At 35.3% G+C, this 19,685-nt stretch overlaps 5 protein-coding genes across 6 annotated transcripts; all 5 read right to left on the reverse strand.

The window, feature by feature from the left end:
- Nucleotides 1–268: 268 nt before the first annotated feature.
- Nucleotides 269–2,566, reverse strand: LOC110226707 (putative F-box protein At5g38390). 2 transcript variants are annotated; one of them, XM_021019205.1, is made up of 4 exons: nt 2,291–2,566; nt 1,148–2,071; nt 880–1,020; nt 269–788 (listed from the first exon to the last, which is right to left on the reverse strand). In XM_021019205.1, the coding sequence occupies exons 2-4, from the start codon at nt 2,066–2,068 to the stop codon at nt 447–449; spliced, it is 1,404 nt and encodes a 467-aa protein (XP_020874864.1). In that variant the 5' UTR covers nt 2,069–2,071; nt 2,291–2,566; the 3' UTR covers nt 269–446. The 2 variants fall into 2 exon arrangements, with proteins under 2 accessions (XP_020874864.1, XP_020874863.1); XM_021019204.1 differs by having other exon boundaries at nt 1,148–2,566.
- A 3,729-nt stretch (nt 2,567–6,295) lies between these two features.
- On the reverse strand, nt 6,296–8,438 carry LOC110226706 (putative F-box protein At5g38390). The gene is made up of 4 exons (XM_021019203.1): nt 8,340–8,438; nt 7,210–8,187; nt 6,940–7,080; nt 6,296–6,857 (listed from the first exon to the last, which is right to left on the reverse strand). Exons 2-4 carry the CDS (start codon nt 8,170–8,172, stop codon nt 6,516–6,518), a joined length of 1,446 nt encoding a protein of 481 aa, XP_020874862.1. The 5' UTR covers nt 8,173–8,187; nt 8,340–8,438; the 3' UTR covers nt 6,296–6,515.
- Nucleotides 8,439–9,965: 1,527 nt separating this feature from the next.
- LOC110226794 (putative F-box protein At5g38390) lies at nt 9,966–12,482 on the reverse strand. The gene is given in 5 exon segments (XM_021019491.1): nt 9,966–10,502; nt 10,597–10,737; nt 10,898–11,485; nt 11,488–11,852; nt 12,392–12,482. Coding segments are annotated over 4 exon segments (1,434 nt in total). The 5' UTR covers nt 11,848–11,852; nt 12,392–12,482; the 3' UTR covers nt 9,966–10,157.
- LOC110226795 (F-box protein At3g59000-like) lies at nt 12,242–14,369 on the reverse strand. Its single transcript, XM_021019492.1, is given in 5 exon segments — nt 12,242–12,788; nt 12,868–13,008; nt 13,088–13,879; nt 13,881–14,049; nt 14,193–14,369. Coding segments are annotated over 4 exon segments (1,422 nt in total). The 5' UTR covers nt 14,028–14,049; nt 14,193–14,369; the 3' UTR covers nt 12,242–12,446.
- A 371-nt stretch (nt 14,370–14,740) lies between these two features.
- LOC9304850 (zinc transporter 5) lies at nt 14,741–17,824 on the reverse strand. Its single transcript, XM_021019864.1, has 9 exons — nt 17,547–17,824; nt 16,764–16,956; nt 16,587–16,672; nt 16,205–16,289; nt 15,833–15,911; nt 15,597–15,736; nt 15,420–15,506; nt 15,198–15,310; nt 14,741–15,106 (listed from the first exon to the last, which is right to left on the reverse strand). The coding sequence occupies exons 1-9, from the start codon at nt 17,594–17,596 to the stop codon at nt 14,854–14,856; spliced, it is 1,086 nt and encodes a 361-aa protein (XP_020875523.1). The 5' UTR covers nt 17,597–17,824; the 3' UTR covers nt 14,741–14,853.
- Between the last annotated feature and the right edge of the window lie 1,861 nt (nt 17,825–19,685).

A 19,685-nucleotide genomic window follows, 5' to 3' on the forward strand; every position in this document is an offset into this window, starting at 1 on the left:
GGGGCAGAAAAAATGTAAATGTCACTTCAAAGGCAAAGATTGAAGCTAGGGGCTTCAATGAATGCAAATGACTCTATTTTTTTCCAGTGTAATGAGTGAGACATGTAAATGCTTTGGAGAAGAAGCTGAAACATTCAAAATTGATATTTTATTGGCGAAATATTAAAATTTAAGACAAACAGTAAGTAATTCGGTTTGGTATTGGTTTTAATTTTATTGGCCGATAGCAAAAGATGGACGGTATCACAATAAACTTTCATTAGCATTTTAACTAACATATTCAATGAAGTCGGCTCTTGCTTTCACAAAATATTTAATGAAGTCCCATTATTAAAGACCAAATAATTGCTGGGGAAGTAAAAGATGTTTTCAAGCCAAATAAACAAAATAAAACCAATGTCAAAGTCCAAGGAAACGTTGGCAACACTATGAGCGGCTTTCGTTCTTCAATGTGCAGTCCACTTCTTATACAAGCAACCATTCAATAGGAGCTGGATATTGCAACTCGATGACTTGCTGTCGAGTTCCATCTTCTCCGCCATGACTTCAGAAACTTCAGTGACTTTGAGTTGTGTAGGATCCTTCTCTTCCATATATATCTTTACCTCTTTCAAACATGGAAAATAGTCTAAGAAATGCTTTATTATATTCATCACTTTCATTGTTCCTTGAAACCCTTTAATCTCAAACACTTTTACTGGGCAAGATGTGAGTGAACGACCTTTGCCCTTTCGAGAAACGCAGTCACAAGCATCCCCGCATTTATCTGTGACATGGTGAAAGAGACCCTGAAAAGATAAAAGGAAACAATAGAGATTCAATATATGAACTCTGTCTCTGAACATGTTTGGCAGATTAATGAGTTGTTTCTATATATACCTCAAGAACTAGAGTTTCTAGATGCGGAGAATTCCTTAGAAGAACTGGCATTGCTTGCCATCCTCGGCTCTCTTCACTCTTTATAGTTAACGATTTGAGGTTTTTGAACACTGGCATCGATTCACAGCATACAGAAAGCACCTGATAACAAGACAAACCATAATTAGACCTTTGCTTATTTGGTAAAAATGGGACCGAAAAAACATGACCGTCGCTCCATGAGTTGAGCCGGAGAAGATATTACAAGAAAGAAAAGAAGAAAACTGACCTCTAGAGTGTTAGCAGACAAGTCTAGATACTGAACATTTCGTATGCCATTCATGAGCTTCCCCACATTTCCAAATCGGAGAACAACATCATCCTCTAACAAATAATTGTTTCGCGCTCTTGCTTCTTCGCTTACCAAAAGGCTAATTCGAGCCTCAAACAAGTTTTCCATTTTAGCTACGGGATAATCTTCCGCGACAAAATCAGAGTAACATAAGTAAACAAGACTAGGTGAATCAAATGATAAAGAATCTAAACAACCGCTGCGATTTATTGTAATGGTCTTGAGGCTTGCACTTGATACAGTCACAGTCACATTCCATACTTTCCAGTCTATATCATCCAGGACTAATTCCTCAAGCGAAGGCAAAGCATGAAGAAGAATCTCAAACTTATCAACAGATAACAAAACTGAATCAAGAACGAGAGTTTTAAGGATCGGTAAGAAAATGCTCTCATCCAACAAACAAATATCAATTCCATATCTTAATTCCAGCTTAACTAGTTTCTTGTTCTCAAAAAATTTTGGAGACAGATGATAGTTATCTCCTGATCGCGGATCCAAAAAGACCGATAGATAAATCTCCGAAACACCACGCACCATCACATTCTCTATCCAACAATCCACTCGCTCTGAATCAACACCGGAACAATCGAGGGAGAATTTCTCAATGGGAGAGTTACCCTGCAATGCCAATACTCTATCAACAAAATCCATGAAGAGCTGTTGAATTTTGTCCTGTTTCTCTTTACCCTTTCCGGGTAAATAAAAAAAATTGTCCTCAATATCAAGATTAGGGACAAATGCAATCAAATTGCGCCACCTCTTTGACAGAACCGATGTCAAGGCCGCCTCCTTTGTGTTAAGGAAGGACAATATATGACAAAGAACATCGTCTGGTAGATTGCTTAAGAGATCCATTTTCTATGCAAGAAACGAAGAGAGTATATTACCAAACAGAGTAGATTGGTTTGATCTTTCGAGTGCAAATAAACCCGTTAAACTGGTAAAATAGGAATCTTATAGATTCGAACATGAACTTTCATAGATGGAAACTAATGAAACCCCCGAAAAAACGCAAATATGAATCTTATGGACAAAGTAACCCCCGAAAAAAGTAATGAGTAAAACCTCGAAACCTACCTTGTTACAAAAGCTTAATCCAAAACCTAATTTTTAGGGCTTTCAGTCAAATACAGAGTTGGGATTTACTTAATCCCTTGGTTTCGATGGCTCTACAAGCGGAGATACGAAGAAAAGACTAAAGCTTTCAGGTTCGACAAGACATGCAAAGGCATCGGAGAAGCTGAAACATCCAATTTTTAAGTGGAAGACAGCAAGCAAACAAAATTTAGGGTTTTTATTTCATCCGGTTCTTTAAAATCACCGGTTTAATTTTCGTAAACCGGAACGGCTTGATCTTTGTTCTACACTAGGATTTAACCCGCGGTACACCGCGGGGCAAAATTGTATTTATGTATTTTATATAATAATTTATAATTTTTTAGATTTTTAAATTGATATTATAAAGAAAATTCTCATTTAATTATTTTATATTATAATTAATATAGTTGAATATGTGTATTTAAAAGATTTATACGTGTAAAAATGATAGTGTTAATATTGGCAAGCATTTATAATCATTGACTATTATAATAATTTGATATTATTTTGTATCAAAAAATTTACCCCACGGTATATTGCGGGTCGATTTATTTAAACTAAAAATTTTAAAATTTTAAGTTATATTTGTTTTGTTAATATTGTTTGGTTTGTTTAGTATTTAAGATTATATAATTATATTTTTATTTTTAATTCTAGGTTTCACCCATGGTATACTGTCCCGTATTAATATCGACACAAACCCGTCCCACCATATAACCCCGTTTTGTATTCAGAATCATTTTGGTCCTTTTTATAGTATGACTCTGAACCATTCTCTAATTTTTTAAGCAATGTGGTAAATTGTACACATATTTTTTCTTCATCGATTGAGTAATATATGTCCTTTTTTAAAAATTTGAATCACATTATATGCAAAAAAAAATCTATTATTTTATTAATAATATGTATTTTATATAAATTCAAAATAAATTACTATAAGATCATATAAAGTGAAAGAAAAATAATATATTAATGTTTAAATTAGGTAGAGATGTTTTAAGAAAATTAGCAATTAATCTAATTTAGAAAAAAAATCAATTTGTTACCATATTTGAAAGCTACGGTTTTTAAAAGATTTTTTTCAAAAATATTTTGTAATATTAATTAATAAATAAATATTTATGACAATGACATTCTCTTGTAAATAAGTGTCAACTCCTGTATTTTTTTCATATTTGTACTTCGAAAATATATATATATAGATTGTTAAAACAGATTTAGGCCCAAATTTAGAACTAGTGGCCTAAATTTTAGAATTAGTATGGCTTAAAAGTAGGGGTTGACGTACGGGTTCGGATCGGGTATTTCGGGTTTAGAGGTATAGAACCTATTCGAGTATTTCTAGATTTTAGGTTTAGATTCGGATTACCCGAAATTCCTAAAAAACAAAATTTTTGTAACCAAATGTATCCAAAAAACTCGAAAATACGCAAAATATCTAAGAACCATAAACATTGTTTGTCCAAATTTACTCAAAAGTAGGTTAAATACCAAAAAATATCCAAAATATCCAAAAATCTGAATATTTTGGACCCTTAGATTATTACAAATATAAATATTAATAATATACTAGGACTTAAACTCCCCACCACCCCCGGCTATGTCACGGAGTAAAAGATATCAAAACGAAGGATACAATTTGATGGTGTAAACTAGCATTTATTTTCAGTTGGAACGATACAATATTTCAAGTTTGTTAACTATAGTGAGTAGTGATGGAATTGATTTGATTTTTTTTTTAACTAAAACAGAGAAGCATTATTTATATAGGAGGAAGAGGACGTATTAGTACCCTTGTTTGAAAAATCGCTAGGCGCTAGTCGGGTGCTCGGTATGGGCCTAGCATAATCGTAAAATCGAATTAAAATCGGGGATTAGTTTTAGGGTTATTTTAATATTTTAAAACATATTAATCCAATATTATTTTCAAAATTGCAGTAAACACATAAAACTGTATTTTTGAGATAAATTTTTATGATTTTTCTTTAAATTTGAATATTAGTTATTGTAAAACATCACAAAATCCCAATTTAAATGATTGAATAACAAAAGTAAAAAGTTTTTTTATACTTGCAATCTAAAAATAATTGGGATATGTAAAATTAAGCGGCGAGTAATCGGATTAGGCGGAGAGTAATCGGATAACTGATTTCTTTAGGGGATTAGTCATTAATCGAGACATATAGGGTGGGTCTAGCAATTTAGCGGAGAGTAATCGGGGTAGGCGGGGATTTTTAGAACAAGGATTAGTACTACTATTTCAGTATCGAATGAATAAAATACGTGAGGATAACGAAGACCATGTCTATGCAATACGTGGGGTATGTGCTTATAATTTCATCACTTTTATTGAGACATATTCTTGATCACTTACGTAAAATTTCATTACTTCTACTGAGACACATTCTTGATCTTATGTGTTTAACACAGGTTTTGACATCTCAAATCGACTCAACAAAGAAGTCTCTCTGCAGAGACACTTACAAAAACAAAGAGCACAACAATACATAGTTGTTGAGGTGTCTCCTGATACACTTTTTGCAGCTCTTACTAAGAACGAAATCGAGGTATGTATTCTTGTAGAAGTATTTATATTTTTTTCAAGTCATGTGCGTGCTGATGACATAGAGTGAGCTTTTGTTCTGTAATAACACTGAGCGCTTGATGAATTATTTTTTGAAAAAAATCTGCTGCTTTACTTTGTGCAAGTATGGATTAGGATCACTGACGCCTTTTTTGCATGTGCATTCACGCGTTCTCCTGCGAAAGAGAAAGGTGCAAGATTTTTGCCGCTCTATGACATCGAAATCTAAGCGACAACTCCTATTTTTCATATATTTGTACAAATGTTGAACTACACACATTTTGGATATATAAGTCCAAACATGTATTATTTTCTCGTTTCCTTGTAATCAAAAGAAATATTCTATGATCTAAATAATAAGACAATAAAAAAAATCTCAATTTTATGTGTATCTTTTGTAAAAAAATGTCTCTTATTTAATATTTTTATGCAATAGTCATATTACAAATTTAAACTCATCTATTCCTTGTTCAAAGATTGACAAGGCTGAGGTGTTGGGTGGTGCTTTTGAACCTAAGGCTGAATCTGAGGTATTGGATGGTGTAGAGGCTGAAATCTTTGGAAGAAGCTAGAGTTTTTTTTCGAATTATACGTTTGATGTCTTTTAATCCTTTTCTGTAATTTGGAATCCATTCGACAATATCTGGTACAAAGCTGAAACAGATTTGCAATTTTTTTTGTTTTAATTATGTTTCACGTTTGTTTTAGTTACTGTTGGTAATCTATTTCTATGGGAATTTTTTTACAATGAAATAGCAATTTTCTTATAAAATCTTTTAAAAGTTTTTCAGTTGTGTAACCCAAAATAGTAAACTGTAATGAATGATCAAGATTAGAAGTTAGGATTCGATTTTAATGAAAATGGGTTATAAGATCTGCGTCTTTTTGAATGGGTTACATTTTATTTCATCGTAAATACTTACAAAACTAAGGGTATGTCAATAAACGTACTACTCAAATAATAGTATTAGATAGGAAACGCAAGTGTGATTGAGTTTGAAGAATTTGTTCTCGTTCCTTTAGCATCTTCCATCCATACACTCCCGAACATGAAAAATCTGCCTGTACGTATCTATATATATACACACTTCAGGATCATGAAAATATGTGTCTAATAGATTAACTAAGGGCTTGTTCTTTATTTCCAACAATGCTTGTCCAAGACACCTTCCGGTAAAACAATGCTGAGACCTTCCGGTAACAGTGTAGTCTAAATATCAGTGTTATGGCATGAAATCCACAACCCCCTTGGCCGCTGGATTGATGAATGGATCACTGACTCTACCAATGAGAGTAAGACTACTTTTCCTCGATGAGAGCAGAGTTGTCACACTCTCTGGAATCTGAACTGATGTGACCGGGAGAGAACACTAGGATTTCAAATTTTCAAATCACACACAGACGGTAAGTAAAGATGGCTTATTAACTTTTGTCGTTCGGAGTAAAGACACCAACAAAGAACAACTCAAACAACTTAAGGGCAAAGTAAATAAATGACTGGAAGAAACTACGGCTTTCCGATTGACTTGGTTTGAAACAGTTTTCAAGCCAATTAAACAAAAATCAAATTCCCAAGGAAACGTTGGCAACACTATGAGCAACTTTTGTTCTTCAAAGACTTCATTTTGCAGTCCACTTCTTATACAAGCCACCACTCAATAGGAGCTGGATATTGCAACTCGATGACTTGTTGTTGAGTTCCATCTTCTCCGCGATAACTTCAGAAACTTCAGTGACTTTGAGTTGTGTAGGATCATTCTCTTCCATATAGATCTTTGTCTCTTTCAAACACGGAAAATAATCCAAGAAATGTTTTATCATGTGCATCTCTTTGGTTGTTCCTTGAAACCCTTTAATCTCTAACACTTTTACTGGACAAGATATGAGTGAACGACCTTTGTCCTCCCGAGAAACGCAGTCACAAGCATCCCCGCATTTATCTGTAACATGGTGCAAGAGACCCTGAAAACATAAAGGAAGCAATAGAGATTCAATGTATGAACTCTCTCTTTGAACATGTTTGGCATATGAGTTGTTTTTATACCTCAAGGACTAGAGTTTCTAAATGCGGACAGTTCCTTAGAAGAACTGGCATTGCTTGCCATCCTCGACTCTCTTCACTCATAATAGATAAAGATTTGAGGTTTTTAAACACTGGCATCGAGTCACAGCATAGAGAAAGCACCTGAAAATAAGATAAACCACAATTAGATTACGACGTTTGGCCATTAAATGTTTCAAAACAAGACATTCACTTCTTCGTTAAAAATGGGGCCGAAAAAGATATTGCAAGAGACAAAATAAGAAAACTGACCTCAAGAGTATTAGCAGACAAGTCCAGATACTGAACATTTCGTATGCCATTCATGAGCTTCCACACATTTGCAAATCGGAGAACAACATTGCCATCATCATCATCGACCAACCAATCATTGTTTGGCGCTCTTGCTCGCTCGATTTGATCTTCAGTTACCAAAAGGCTGATCCTAGCCTCAAATAAGTTTTCCATCTTAACTACGGGGTAGTCTTTAGCAACATAGTCAGAGTAAGAGAAGTAAACGAGACTCGGTGTATCAACCGAAAAAGTGCCTAAATAATAATAAGAATAGCAAACATAATGGTTGGAAGTTATTGTTAGTGTCTTGAGACTTGCATCTGACACAGCAGCATCATCTAATCTCCAGGTTATATAACCCATGGCTAATTCCTCAAGCGCAGGCAAATCATGAAGAAGAATCTCAAACGTATCAGCAGATAACCGAACTAAGCTAAGAACAAGAGTTTTAAGCATCGGTAAGAAAAAGCTCCCATCTAACCAACCAATATCAATTCCATAACCTATCTCTAGCTTAACTAGTTTCTTGCTCTCGAAACATTTTGGAGGCACCCAAAACTTCTTACCCACTGATAGAATATCTAAAACGATTGATAGATGAAGCTCGGAAACACCACGCACCATCACATTACGTATCCAAGCATCCACTCTATCTGAATCAACACCAACACAATTGATGGAGAATTTCATAATGGGAGAATTACCCTGCAATGCCAATACTCTATCAACAAACTCCATGAAGAGCTGTCGAATATCGTCCCTATCACATTTACCCATTTCCGGATACAGAAAAACATTGTCCTCAATATCAAGATTAGGGACAAAAGCAAGCAGATTTCGCCACCTCTTGGAGAGAACCGATGTCAAAGCAGCCTCCTTTGTTGTAAGGAATGACAAAATATGGCAAAGAAGCTCGTCTGGTAGATTTCTTAAGAGATCCATCTCCTCTGCACATTTCTTAAGAGACAAAATTTCAAAGCTTTTGTGAGGAATCAGAGACTACAAACAGAGAAAGTTTTCATTTTTAAACCCTAAGTTAACAACGTAAATAGCCAAAAGGAAACTTATGAAACACCCAAAAAGAGAATCGAGTAAAGTTGGACACCTACCTTGTTTAATGGCCCTGCAAGCGAAGATAGGAAGAAAAAGACTCTAGCTTTCTGGTGGTCGAAGAGTGAAGACAGGCAAAGTCATCGGAGAAGCCGAAACATCCAATTTTTTTTAAGAGAAACGAAATTGATCCGGTTCTTTTAAAATTGCCGGTTAATTTCGGTATAAACCGGGACAGATGAGTATTGGGCTACAAAAAGTATCCAAAGCCCAGCTTTAGAAGTTAGAACTAGGCGTCGGCCAAATAAACCGAACCGAATGTACCGAACCGAAACGAAACAAAAAACATCGAACCGAAAATTTGAAAATAACTGAATGGATACTAAATTTTATAATCGAAATAACCGTAACCGAATCGGTACCGAACCAAAATATTTCGGATAACCGAAATACCCGAAATACAATTATATTTTCAAAATAATTAGTTATTTATACATCAAATAATCAAAAATACTTGAAAAATATATAAAAAATAGTAAAAATACTCGAAAATAACCGAAATATATCTAAAAATATCCGAAAATACTCAAAAATACCCGAAATATCCGAATGGATACTAAATTTTAAACCGAAAAAACAGAACCGAACCGAAACCGAACCGAAATTTCAAAATATCCGAATGGATACTAAATTTTGAAACCGAAATAACCGAAACCGAATGAACCTAACCGATGACCGAACGGTTAACCGAAAGCCCAGGCCTAGTTAGAACTCACAGAAGAAAGCAAACTTGAGAATGTGAACTCACAGGAGTTAGAAACTCTCTTGTTCTCTGTTTCAAGCACTCACATCTCTCTATCTCTTTATTTTGGTTTGCCAAGCACAAAACGTTTAAGACTTCAAGAGATAAACACTCACAGCTTGAGTATTGGGCTCATTCTTCTTGCTTCTTCCTCCTTTGGGAACTTTTTCTTCGCCTATGCTCTGTTCTTCTTACTTCTGTTTACTTACTTTCTTCTTCCTCTTTGGAGAACTTCTTCTTCTTCTTGAACTTCTTCTTCTTCTTCTCACTGAAGCTTTCTCCTTTGTTGCAGGTTTTAATCAAGGATTCATAATGCCAACAACTCTACCAATGAGAGTAAGACTATTTTCCTTGATGAGAGCAGCGTTGTCACTCTCTGGGATCTGAACTGGCGGGACATTACACACACACGGTAAGTAAGATAGCTTATTAACTTTAGTCGTTCGGAGTTAAGATTTTGGCAAACCAAAATTAAACAAAAATCAAACCAAAATCAAATTCCAAAGGGACTTTGGCAAAACTTTTGTTCTTGAGACACTTCATTTTGCAGTCCACTTCTTATACAAGCAACCACTCAATAGAAGCTGGACAGTGCAACTCGATGACTTGTTGTAGTGTTCCATCATCTCCGCGATAACTTCAGACACTTGGGGGACTCTTAATTGTGTAGAACCATTCTCTTCAATATAAGTATTTGTCTCCTTCAAAAACGGAAAATAGTTCAAGAAATGCTTGATCAAGTCCATCTCTTTAATTGTTCTTTGAAACCGTTTAATCTCTAACACTTTTACTAGACAAGATGTGAGTGAATGACCTTTGTCTTCTCGAATAACACGAGTCACAAGCTTCCCCGCATTTATCTGTGACATGGTGCAATAGACCCTAAAAGCATAAAAGTGACAATGAGATAAATTCAACTCTATATTTGTACATGTTTGGCAAATTAATGAATTTTTTGCCATAAATATGAGCAGCTTTTGTTCTTTAGAGACTACAGTATCCCGATTGGTTTAGTTTGAAACAGTTTCAAGTAGACTTTGGCATAACTATGAGCAGCTTTTGTTCTTTAGAGACTTCATTGTGCAGTCCACTTCTTATACAAGTAACTACCCACTAGGAGCTGGACATTGCAACTGGATGATTTTTTGTAGTGTTCCATCATCTCCCCCGTGATAAATTCAGACACTTCAGGGACTCTGAGCTGTGTAGTATCATTCTCTTCCATATAGATCTTTATCTCTTTCAAACATGGAAAATAGTCTAAGAAATGCTTTATTATGTTCATCTCTTTCATTGTTCCTTGAAACCCTTTAATCTCTAACACTTTTATTGGGCAAGATGTGAGTGAACGACCTTTGCCCTCTCGAGAAACGCAGTCACAAGCATCCCCGCATTTATCTGTGACATAGTGAAAGAGACCCTGAAAACATAAAGGAAACAATAGAGATTCAATGTACGTATGAACTCTGTCTCTGAACATGTTTGCAAGATTAATGAGTTGTTTCTATATATACCTCAAGAACTAGAGTTTCTAGATGCGGAGAATTCCTTAGAAGAACTGGCATTGCTTGCCATCCTCGGCTCTCTTCACTCTTTATCGCTAACAATTTGAGGTTTTTGAACACTGGCATCGATTGACAGCATAGAGAAAGCACCTGATAACAAGACAAACCACAATTAGACCTTTGCTTCTTTGTTAAAAATGGGACCGAACAAACATGACTGCCATGCTCCATAAATTGAGAAGAAGTGCTAGTTTTCTTTCTTTTATTTCATCAATATCAGCTAAATAGAGAAATAAAGAAGAAAACTGACCTCAAGAGTATCAGGAGACAGAACTAGATACCGAACATTTCGAATGCCATTCATAAGCTTCCCCACATTTGCAAATCGGAGAACAACATTGTACTCATCATCCTCTAACAAATCATTGTATGGCACTCTTGCTAGGCTGATATCTTCATCAATTACACAAAGGCTGATTCTAGCCTCAAACAAGTTTTCCATTTTAGCTACAGAATAATCTCCCACGACAAAATCAGAGTAAGAGAAGTAAACAAGACTAGGTGTATCCAATGAAAAAGTATCGAAACATTCGATGAACTTTATTGTTAGGGTCTTGAGGCTTGCACTTGATAGAGATATAGACACAGTCATCACATCCAATTCTTTCCAGTGTATACTATGCAGGACTAATTCCTCAAGCGCAGGCAAAGCATGAAGAAGAATCTCAAACTTATCAACAGATAACAAAACTGAATCAAGAACGAGAGTTTTAAGCATCGGTAAGAAAATGCTCCTATCGAAGCAACGAATATCAAATCCATGAGTTAATTCCAGCTTAACTAGTTTCTTGTTCTCGAAAACTTTTGGACACAGATGATAGTTATCTCCTCCTAATGGGGATCCAAAAGGATTGTTAGATTAATCTCCGAAACACCACGCACCAACACATTCTGTATCCAACAATCCACTCGATCTAAATAAAAACCGCCAGCACAAAAGAGGGAGAATTTCTTTATGTGAGAATTTCCCTGTAATACTCTATCGACAAAATCCACGAAGAGCTGTCGAATATCGTCCCTTTCCTCTTTACGTACCTCCGGATGCAGAAACTCACAGTCATAAATATCAAGATTAGGGACGAACGCAATCAAATTGCGCCACCTCTTGGAGAGAACCGATGTTACAGCAGCCTCCTTTGTGGTAAGGAAGGACAAAATATGGCAAAGAAGCTCGTCTGGTAGATTGCTTAAGAGATCCATTTTCTCTGCACGAAACGAAGAGAGTATATTACCAAACAGAGACACGTTTGATCTTTCAATTTATGTAAAACGTTAACTGGTAAAATTGGAATCTTATGGACTAAGGAACCCCCCGAGTAAAACCTCGAAACCTCGAAACCTACCTTGTTACAAAAGCTTCATCCAAGACCTAATCTTTTAGTTTCAGTGAAACAGAGAGTTGGGATTTGCTTAACCCCTTGGTTTGGTTCGACAAGACATGTAAAGGCATCGGAGAAGCCGACAGCAAACAAACAAAATATAGGGTTTTGTTTCATCCGGTTCTATAAAATCACCGGTTTAGTTTCGATAAACCGGAACGGCTTGATCTTTGGGCTACATTGCTTAAACAGATTTAGGCCCAAATTTTGAAGTATTGCTTAAAGAGAAGAGAACTCAGAGACCGAGAGCAAAGAAGAGCTAAACTAATAGCTTCTGAACCAAAACTATGAGACACATCAGTGTGCACTAGTCCACTTCTTAAACATGAAAACTAAGAAACTTGTTGCGACAAGTTTAAACATACCAGAGACTTTGAGGTCTATAAAATCATTCTCTTTACCAAAGACTCCTTAAAGACTTCACTGTGCAGTCCACTTCCTGTACAAGGAATCACACACCATGAATCGGACATAACAACTCGATAACTCATTGTAGAGTTTCATTAGCTCCACGATACGCTCAAACATTCCAGGGATTTCAAAGGTTGTCTGATCATTCTCTTCGGCATGTATCTCCATCTCCTTCAAACACGGAAACAAGTTTAGGAAATGCTTTATCATCTTTAACTCTCGAGTTGTTCCTATAAACGCCTTAATATGTAATATCTTCACCGGACAAGATATGAGGGAATGACCTTTGTCATCCCGGGAAATGCAGTCACACGCATCCCCGCATTTATCTGTCACACAGTGTAAGAGACCCTGAAAGCAAAAACCAGACAAATGTAAATGTTTGAGACAATGTGTTGTTCAAGTATACTTTCATTGTTTATCTTCTTACCCAAAGTGCTAGAGTTTCCAAGTGTGGTCAGTTCTTTAAGATAACTGACATTGCTTGCCATCCGAGATCCACATGACTCAAAATAGCTAAGAATGTTAGGTTGTTGAACACTGGCATCGCCACACAGCATAGAGAAAGCAACTGAAACGAGAAAACATTACTCAGTCGCCAAGAATCAAGATTTGTTTATTTGTCTATGAAATCAAAATAGTATACTGACCTCAAGAGTAGTAGGAGACATGAAAAGTTTCTTCACATTTCGTATGCCACTCATGAGCTTCTTCGCATTACTAAATCGGATAAAAACATCTTCCCAATCTTCCTCTAACATTTCATGATCTGGTTCTCTTGCTCGCTTGATCTGATATTCATTTGCTAAAAGGTTGATTCTAGCATTAACTACGTTTTCCAAATTCACTGTTGGATAGTCCTCCGCGACTAATTCAGAGTAATCTAGGAAAACAAGATTTGGTGTATCAAATGAAAACCTTTCAAAACTAAAACTCTCAGACTTAATTTTTAGAGACTTGAGACTTGCACTAGACACAGTCTGATCCCAATCTTCGCACTCAACATTAACCATTTCTAATTTCTTAACCACAGGACAACAACGAAGAAGCATCAGAAACTGATCAAAACAAAACTCAACTGAGTCAAGAACGAGAAGTTTAAGCACCGGTAAGAATACTTCACCATCCAACCCATCAACTTTAATTCCACTCCCCAATTTCAGCTCAACTAGTGTCGAGCTAATGAAAACTTGTGGAGACAGCAAATAATTATCTCCAAAACCAGTAACAAGAACAATAAGATCAAGCTCCGAGGCACCACGCTGCAGCGCATTACATATCCAACCATTCACAAGACCTTGATCAACACCAGTTCCACACTTGATGGAAACTTTCTCAATGGGAAAATTCCCCTGCAACACCAATACTCTATCCACAAAATCAATGAAGCTCTGTATAATTCCGTCTCTTTCTCGCTTACCCTCTTCCGGATATAGAAAGATAAGAGTCATCAATGTCAAGATTAGGGACAAAGGCAAACAGATTCCGCCACCTCTTTGAGAGAACTGATGTTAAAGCAGCCTCCTTTGTGGTAAGGAAAGACAATATATGGCAAAGAAGCTCGTCTGGTAGACTGCTTAAGAGATCCATCTTCTTTAACTACACAATGCTCCTACGACAAATTCGAATATCAACCATTACCAAACCCAGCTAATAACGCAAATCTGAAACTCTAAACGAAAAAAAAATCCAAAAGAGAGTACAGTAGTGAGTAGTCAGTAGAAGCAGAAGATATGAGTTAGCTTCGTCGCTTACCTTTGTAGACAGAAGCAAAACCCAAGGCCAACACTTTCAGCTCTTGACGCAGGTAAAATTTGAAGGGCTTCAATGGAAGTCAAAAGTCTCGATTTTTCAATTCGATAAGACAAGCAAATGCATCGGAGAAGAAGCTGAAACATCAAAATTGATTTTTTTTTATTTTTCTCGGCGAAACAAAACATCGAAATTTTACAGAGACCAAAAGAGAAGGAAACGGAGCGTTTTATGCTTGACTCTCTACGACACGTGGCACACTCAAACCAGAAATTTGATTTGGTTTAATGATTGGTTTGGTTTTGGTTTATATTCTCTTGATCTTAATCAGTTTGGTTTTGACCGATAGGCAACACATGTCGCGGTTTCACAATAAACTTTCATTAGCATCTGCATTTTAAGTGAACCAATTCAATTTGATCATTCTACAGATCTTCATATAACTATAACCGTAAAAAACTATATTGAAATAATAATCATCATGGGTTAAATTTGTCTACGTTAGACCAAAAAAAAAAATTTGTATAAGCTTCATCAAGAAAATAAAAGCCGAAAAATGAAGGTAAAAAGATTGAAGAACGAGTAAAACCGGACAGATTTACATCGTCAAGGACAAGTACATTCAACAGTACATCGTTGTTAGTGTGGGGGAGAGATTAGTGAGCTATATGGGAAGAATTGGAGAAGTATCAAAGTCATTATTACCAAGGATTCCGTTTGATGGATCTTCTGATTTCAACGAAGAGTCTTTCTTGCTACGTTCGAGAGATGTTGCCTCGAATATTCCAAACCCTAATACTAAGCAACAGACGATGAAACCGGGAAGAGAAAAATCCATCTCGTAAGCTAACTCCATGACTATTATGCATGCACCTGCTACCATTAAATGCCTTGGCGAAGAAAACACCATATGCAATCTGCGATAAACAAAACATATTCGTATAAAGCATATGTTTGTGTGTGTAAATGAAATGTAAAGATAATTAAAGGGAAAAGCTTTCGGGAAACCTCTCTTCTGCGATATTGTCAACATAGAATATTAGGATGATTCCGAAAACAATGGTGCTAAGGAAAGCCCACGCAGAAAATGGCAACTCGGATGTTTTCCCAGAAGATGACCCCTGAAGTAATAATTTTGATATTAGCGAACCAAACTGGTATTAGACAATCGAGAAGACGCCACCTTTAATACATTATTATTAGTCGTTGCAAAACAGTAGCATTACTTACTATGATAAGGTCCCACATAGCCACAGGAAACAAGAAACAGGTTGCAGAAGTAATGGTTATCGCATGTAGTCGTTTCTTCTGCTGGTTCTGTAAAAGAAGAAAATTGGTTGTTCACAAAGGAAGCAGACATGTGAGAAGAAATGACTGGAGGAAATAGAAGGAATCTGAGAGCAATACCTTTAGAGAAACACGGCGCGCGATAACCCGCCTTAACGCTGATAAGATTCCAGCAAAAACTGGTATCATCATTCCCATCATACCTAGTGCCTGTTCTGTTTGTACTTCTTCCTCTTTGGTTTCAGTACTATCTTTTGTTGGTAGCTTGTTGTTAAGTTAAACCAACCAACACATAAAACGAAGCATAATATACATATAGATAGAGATAGAGAGAAGGAACTTGCGTAAAAGGATATAAAAAGGGGAGAGAGATGATGTCGCCCATCCTTGAGACAAGAAAAAAAGAGCTACCAACATTGCAATGAGGCCACCTACCTGACATTATTTGCAAATATGAGAGAATTGTAAACATAAACTTGATCTTTCAAACTGAACTTCATATCAATAACTGTAATGCAAGCAATATAAGTACATCAGTACATGGATTAGCCAGAAGAAACGTCTCTAATGCTCAAAACTATTGAACAGTTCTATAGTTTGTCTCCGACACAAGGGAGCTGATGCATGCCGTAAACAACCTAACACTATGCTAAACCCTATGTAAACCGTGCTAGTAAACTGGTTACATTGAGTAGAACTATTAAATTATAGACATGTGAGATGGATACCTTTTTCCACACATGACCTCTCCGTCCATACAATACTCCAGAAAGTACTCCAAGAACAGCACCAGAGTACTCTGATAAGATAGCTCTGCCAATAATATACAAAGATTTATTACAAGCAAGGAGAATCAAAGTTTCAATGCAGAAAATTTTTCTGGTCACACGAGCTTAAAAATGGCAGATTACAGAACTAAAGGATAAAGAGCGAATTGTAAGTCCAGAATTTCCGTAAGTACTGAACCAAACTGCTAAAGTGGGACCATCATGCTCAGAGGTAAACTTTCAATTTCCCTTTTCAGAAGCCAAAATCTAGTATATATCCTAAGAAAGAACGACAGATAAGAACAGAGAATACTTCGCGGTAGTATGAATGCTTAATGAATACCTAAGAGGTCCACAAGACTTGAGACCTTTTCCCCATAAGATGAAGTATAGAGCTGTGATGACTCCATTGATAAGAGAAGGTACAATCTGAAATAGTAAAGAACCAATTTATGTCCAAACTCTCCAATTTCTATGTATCAAATATACATGCCAGAAATTGGATATGACTAAAGTAAACCTGTTGGTTAGAAAGTGCCCTTCCTTTCCATGGTTTTTGAAGTATCAAGAAGATGATAGATGAAGGCACCAAACAGCAGAAGAGAAAGAAAACAACAGGCGCTCCCGTCTGATTCAAGTATCGGTACATAGAATAAACTGACCATATCCTAAAAAAGTTCCCAATAAGGTGGATTATCTGGAAAGGAGTATTCCTGCAAAATAAAGAGGGTCAAAACACAAAACTTAGGTGGCAGATTACTCAATTCTAAGCCAATGGCTAAACAACGACAAACGAAAAAACACTACAAATGTGCTCAAAGTTAATGACTAAAATCACTGCTTCAACCTAGTATTGAATCATAACATAGTAAACTAAATGCTTAATATGAGGTCTCAAATCAGTGATTCAACTTAACTATGTTTATGCATTATAAAGAAAACCGAGGAATGCGATTTCCAACAACGACGGATAATAAAACCCGAAACAATAACTGCTTCATCGTAGTATTGAATCAAAACACAATGAACTCAAAGCTTAAGCTAGAGGAATATGAGTACTCAAATCAGTGATTCAATCCTAATTATGTTACTGCATTATCTTCAGAAATGCGATTTCCAATTCATATAGACGATTAAACGAAGCAACAGTACACATTTCGTTGTAATTTCAATGAAACTCCATCGGAGCAAGAAGAAGAAACATCGTTTTTTTTTTTTTCTTCTATGCAATCAAAATTAGCAAAAGAAGAAACCACACACAATAGCAGAGAAGTTTTAATCGAAACTTTGGGTATGAATATACCTGAAATGTGAAGATCCTCGATCGTCGGAGATTTGTTTCGGCGACATCATTTTTAGCCGGAAAATTAACTGATGCTTAAATCCAGTATAAAATTAAATCCTTCCACGAAATCAGTTGAAACTCGGAATCTTAAGAAGATGTAACTGTAGAAGGATTTGCGTGAAGCTGTGATGGAAGAAGAAGTATCGTCTTCTTCGTCAAGGAACGCTAAGTCCCGAAGCTCTCAAGTCCAGCGATCTATTGAGATCGGAAGAGAGGAGACGTAATTTTTGTATTGGGCCTTTCTCAAGCCCATTATAAAGTGGCTTGAATCTAAAGAAAACCAAGGCCTCGAAATTTTTAGTTCTAGGCTTAGGTACTAAGTGCTACATTGAAATTAATTAAAATATATGTGTTTTTTTAATATAAATTTAAATCTTAAGTACCAAAATTTACTATAGTTTTTACTTTCTACTAATATCGGTGCTGTAATATTTAAATTTAAATTCAGTTGAAAATGTGTCTTTAGTAAATTATTACTTGATAAAATTTACCAGTGTCTGTGCCATAATATGTAAATTAAGGCAGAGTAAAATATGTGTGTTATCACTAAGAAAAAAAAATTATGATAAGATATTATTAATAAATAATATATCTTTAAATTAATATAAAAATAACATTATTATAGTGTCCTAAGTAACTTATTAACTTTATATTGGCTAGTGGCGGCGCCGTAATATCTAAATTTAAATTAAGCAAAATTTATGAGATTTTTAGCAATTTTTATTTTAATTTTGACTAGTGTCGGCGCCGTAATGTCCAAACTTAAATTAAAATGTGTCTTTAGTAATTTATTCTTTGATAAAAACTGACTAGTGGTGGCGGCGTAATATCTTAATTATGGAAAGTACAATATGTGTATGATTAGTTAAAAAAAAATTATGTTAAAACATTATTAATGGATAATCTTTAAAATACTACAAATGTGACCTTTTTATAATGTCCCAAGTCATTTATTAACTTTTGACTAGTGGCGGCGCCGTACTATCTAAATTGAAATTAAGCAAAATCTATGAGTTTTTAGCAATTTTTATTCTAATTATGCGTAGTGTCGTCGTTGTAATATCTAAATTTAAATTAAGTTGAAAGATGTGTCTTTAGTAATTTACTACTTGATAAAATTGACTAGTGTCGGCGCCATAATATCTAATTAAGACAAAGTAAAATTTGTATGTGATTAGTTAGAAAAAAAACACAAAATTTATGGTAAACCATTATTAAAGGATAACATATCTTTAAATTAAACAAAAATGACATTTTATAGTTTATTTGTCTAATTGTCTAGTTTATATAAATTGTCTTCTCATAATTTTTAGACTATCTGCTTTTAACCTTTTCAAATTTAATTGTCACAAAAATTTGTAATTTCTTTACCTTTTAAATTCTCATTAAACTGTGTTTTATTATTGAATTTCACTCTTTTTACTTCAAAATTAAATAATAATTAAAATTCACATTTCTTTACTAAGAAAAGTTCAAAAGGTGGAATACAAAGAAAAAAATATTTTGGTAAAATGAGAGAGACAAACACAAAAATAGCATATAAAAAGCCTTATAAATCACACAATCATGCACTCACATCAAAAATTTCATCGACTGCTTAAACCAAACTCCATTGTTTTCATTTTCCTTTAGAAATCAAACCAAGGTATATCCTTTTCTCCGATTGTTGGTTGAGTATTTTTTTCAAATTAATTTCATATAGATTTCACTGATATGTTGAAATTCCTGGGCAATTCTTGTAAGGGGTGACCAATACGTGCTTTTGTACACAAGGGTAAAGCTATATGAGGGGGGTCAAGTGACCCCATCAATCTTGTAAAAAATTATTTGCAAGTCTTAATTAATGGTATTTGGTTGATAATTTGGTTTGAAATATTTGACCCTAACCATGGTTAATAGAAAAAGAGTGCAGCGCGCTTTTACTCCCCCTCATGAGTAGATCACTTGAATCTTCGAGATGACACGATCGGGTATGATAAAGTAACTTCTTGAAAGTAGTTGTTAGAAACGCCTTGGTAAATAAATTTGTAGGACACGTACATCACCATTCCTCTGCAGTTCATTGGTCTCGTAGGTGGATCATCTTGATCATTATCT

This window comes from Arabidopsis lyrata (assembly GCF_000004255.2).
Source record: "Arabidopsis lyrata subsp. lyrata unplaced genomic scaffold ARALYscaffold_7, whole genome shotgun sequence".
In the NCBI taxonomy this organism is placed as follows: Eukaryota; Viridiplantae; Streptophyta; class Magnoliopsida; order Brassicales; family Brassicaceae; genus Arabidopsis; species Arabidopsis lyrata.

Bases quoted from the DNA above. Each gene is read 5' to 3' on its own strand.
- LOC110226706 (XM_021019203.1), bottom strand. From the start codon at position 8,172: ATGGATCTCTTAAGAAATCTACCAGACGAGCTTCTTTGCCATATTTTG. The intron at 7,081-7,209 runs GTCAGTTTTCTT...TCTTATTTTCAG, and splicing joins TGTCTGCTAATACTCTTGAG to GTGCTTTCTCTATGCTGTGA. The intron at 6,858-6,939 runs GTATAAAAACAA...TTATGTTTTCAG, and splicing joins TAGAAACTCTAGTCCTTGAG to GGTCTCTTGCACCATGTTAC.
- LOC110226707 (XM_021019205.1), bottom strand. From the start codon at position 2,068: ATGGATCTCTTAAGCAATCTACCAGACGATGTTCTTTGTCATATATTG. The intron at 1,021-1,147 runs GTCAGTTTTCTT...TCTTGTTATCAG, and splicing joins TGTCTGCTAACACTCTAGAG to GTGCTTTCTGTATGCTGTGA. The intron at 789-879 runs GTATATATAGAA...TTATCTTTTCAG, and splicing joins TAGAAACTCTAGTTCTTGAG to GGTCTCTTTCACCATGTCAC.
- LOC9304850 (XM_021019864.1), bottom strand. From the start codon at position 17,596: ATGATGTCGCCGAAACAAATCTCCGACGATCGAGGATCTTCACATTTC. The intron at 15,912-16,204 runs GTATCCATCTCA...AAATAATGTCAG, and splicing joins GAGGTCATGTGTGGAAAAAG to GTAGGTGGCCTCATTGCAAT. The intron at 15,311-15,419 runs GTAAGTAATGCT...TTATTACTTCAG, and splicing joins CTATGTGGGACCTTATCATA to GGGTCATCTTCTGGGAAAAC.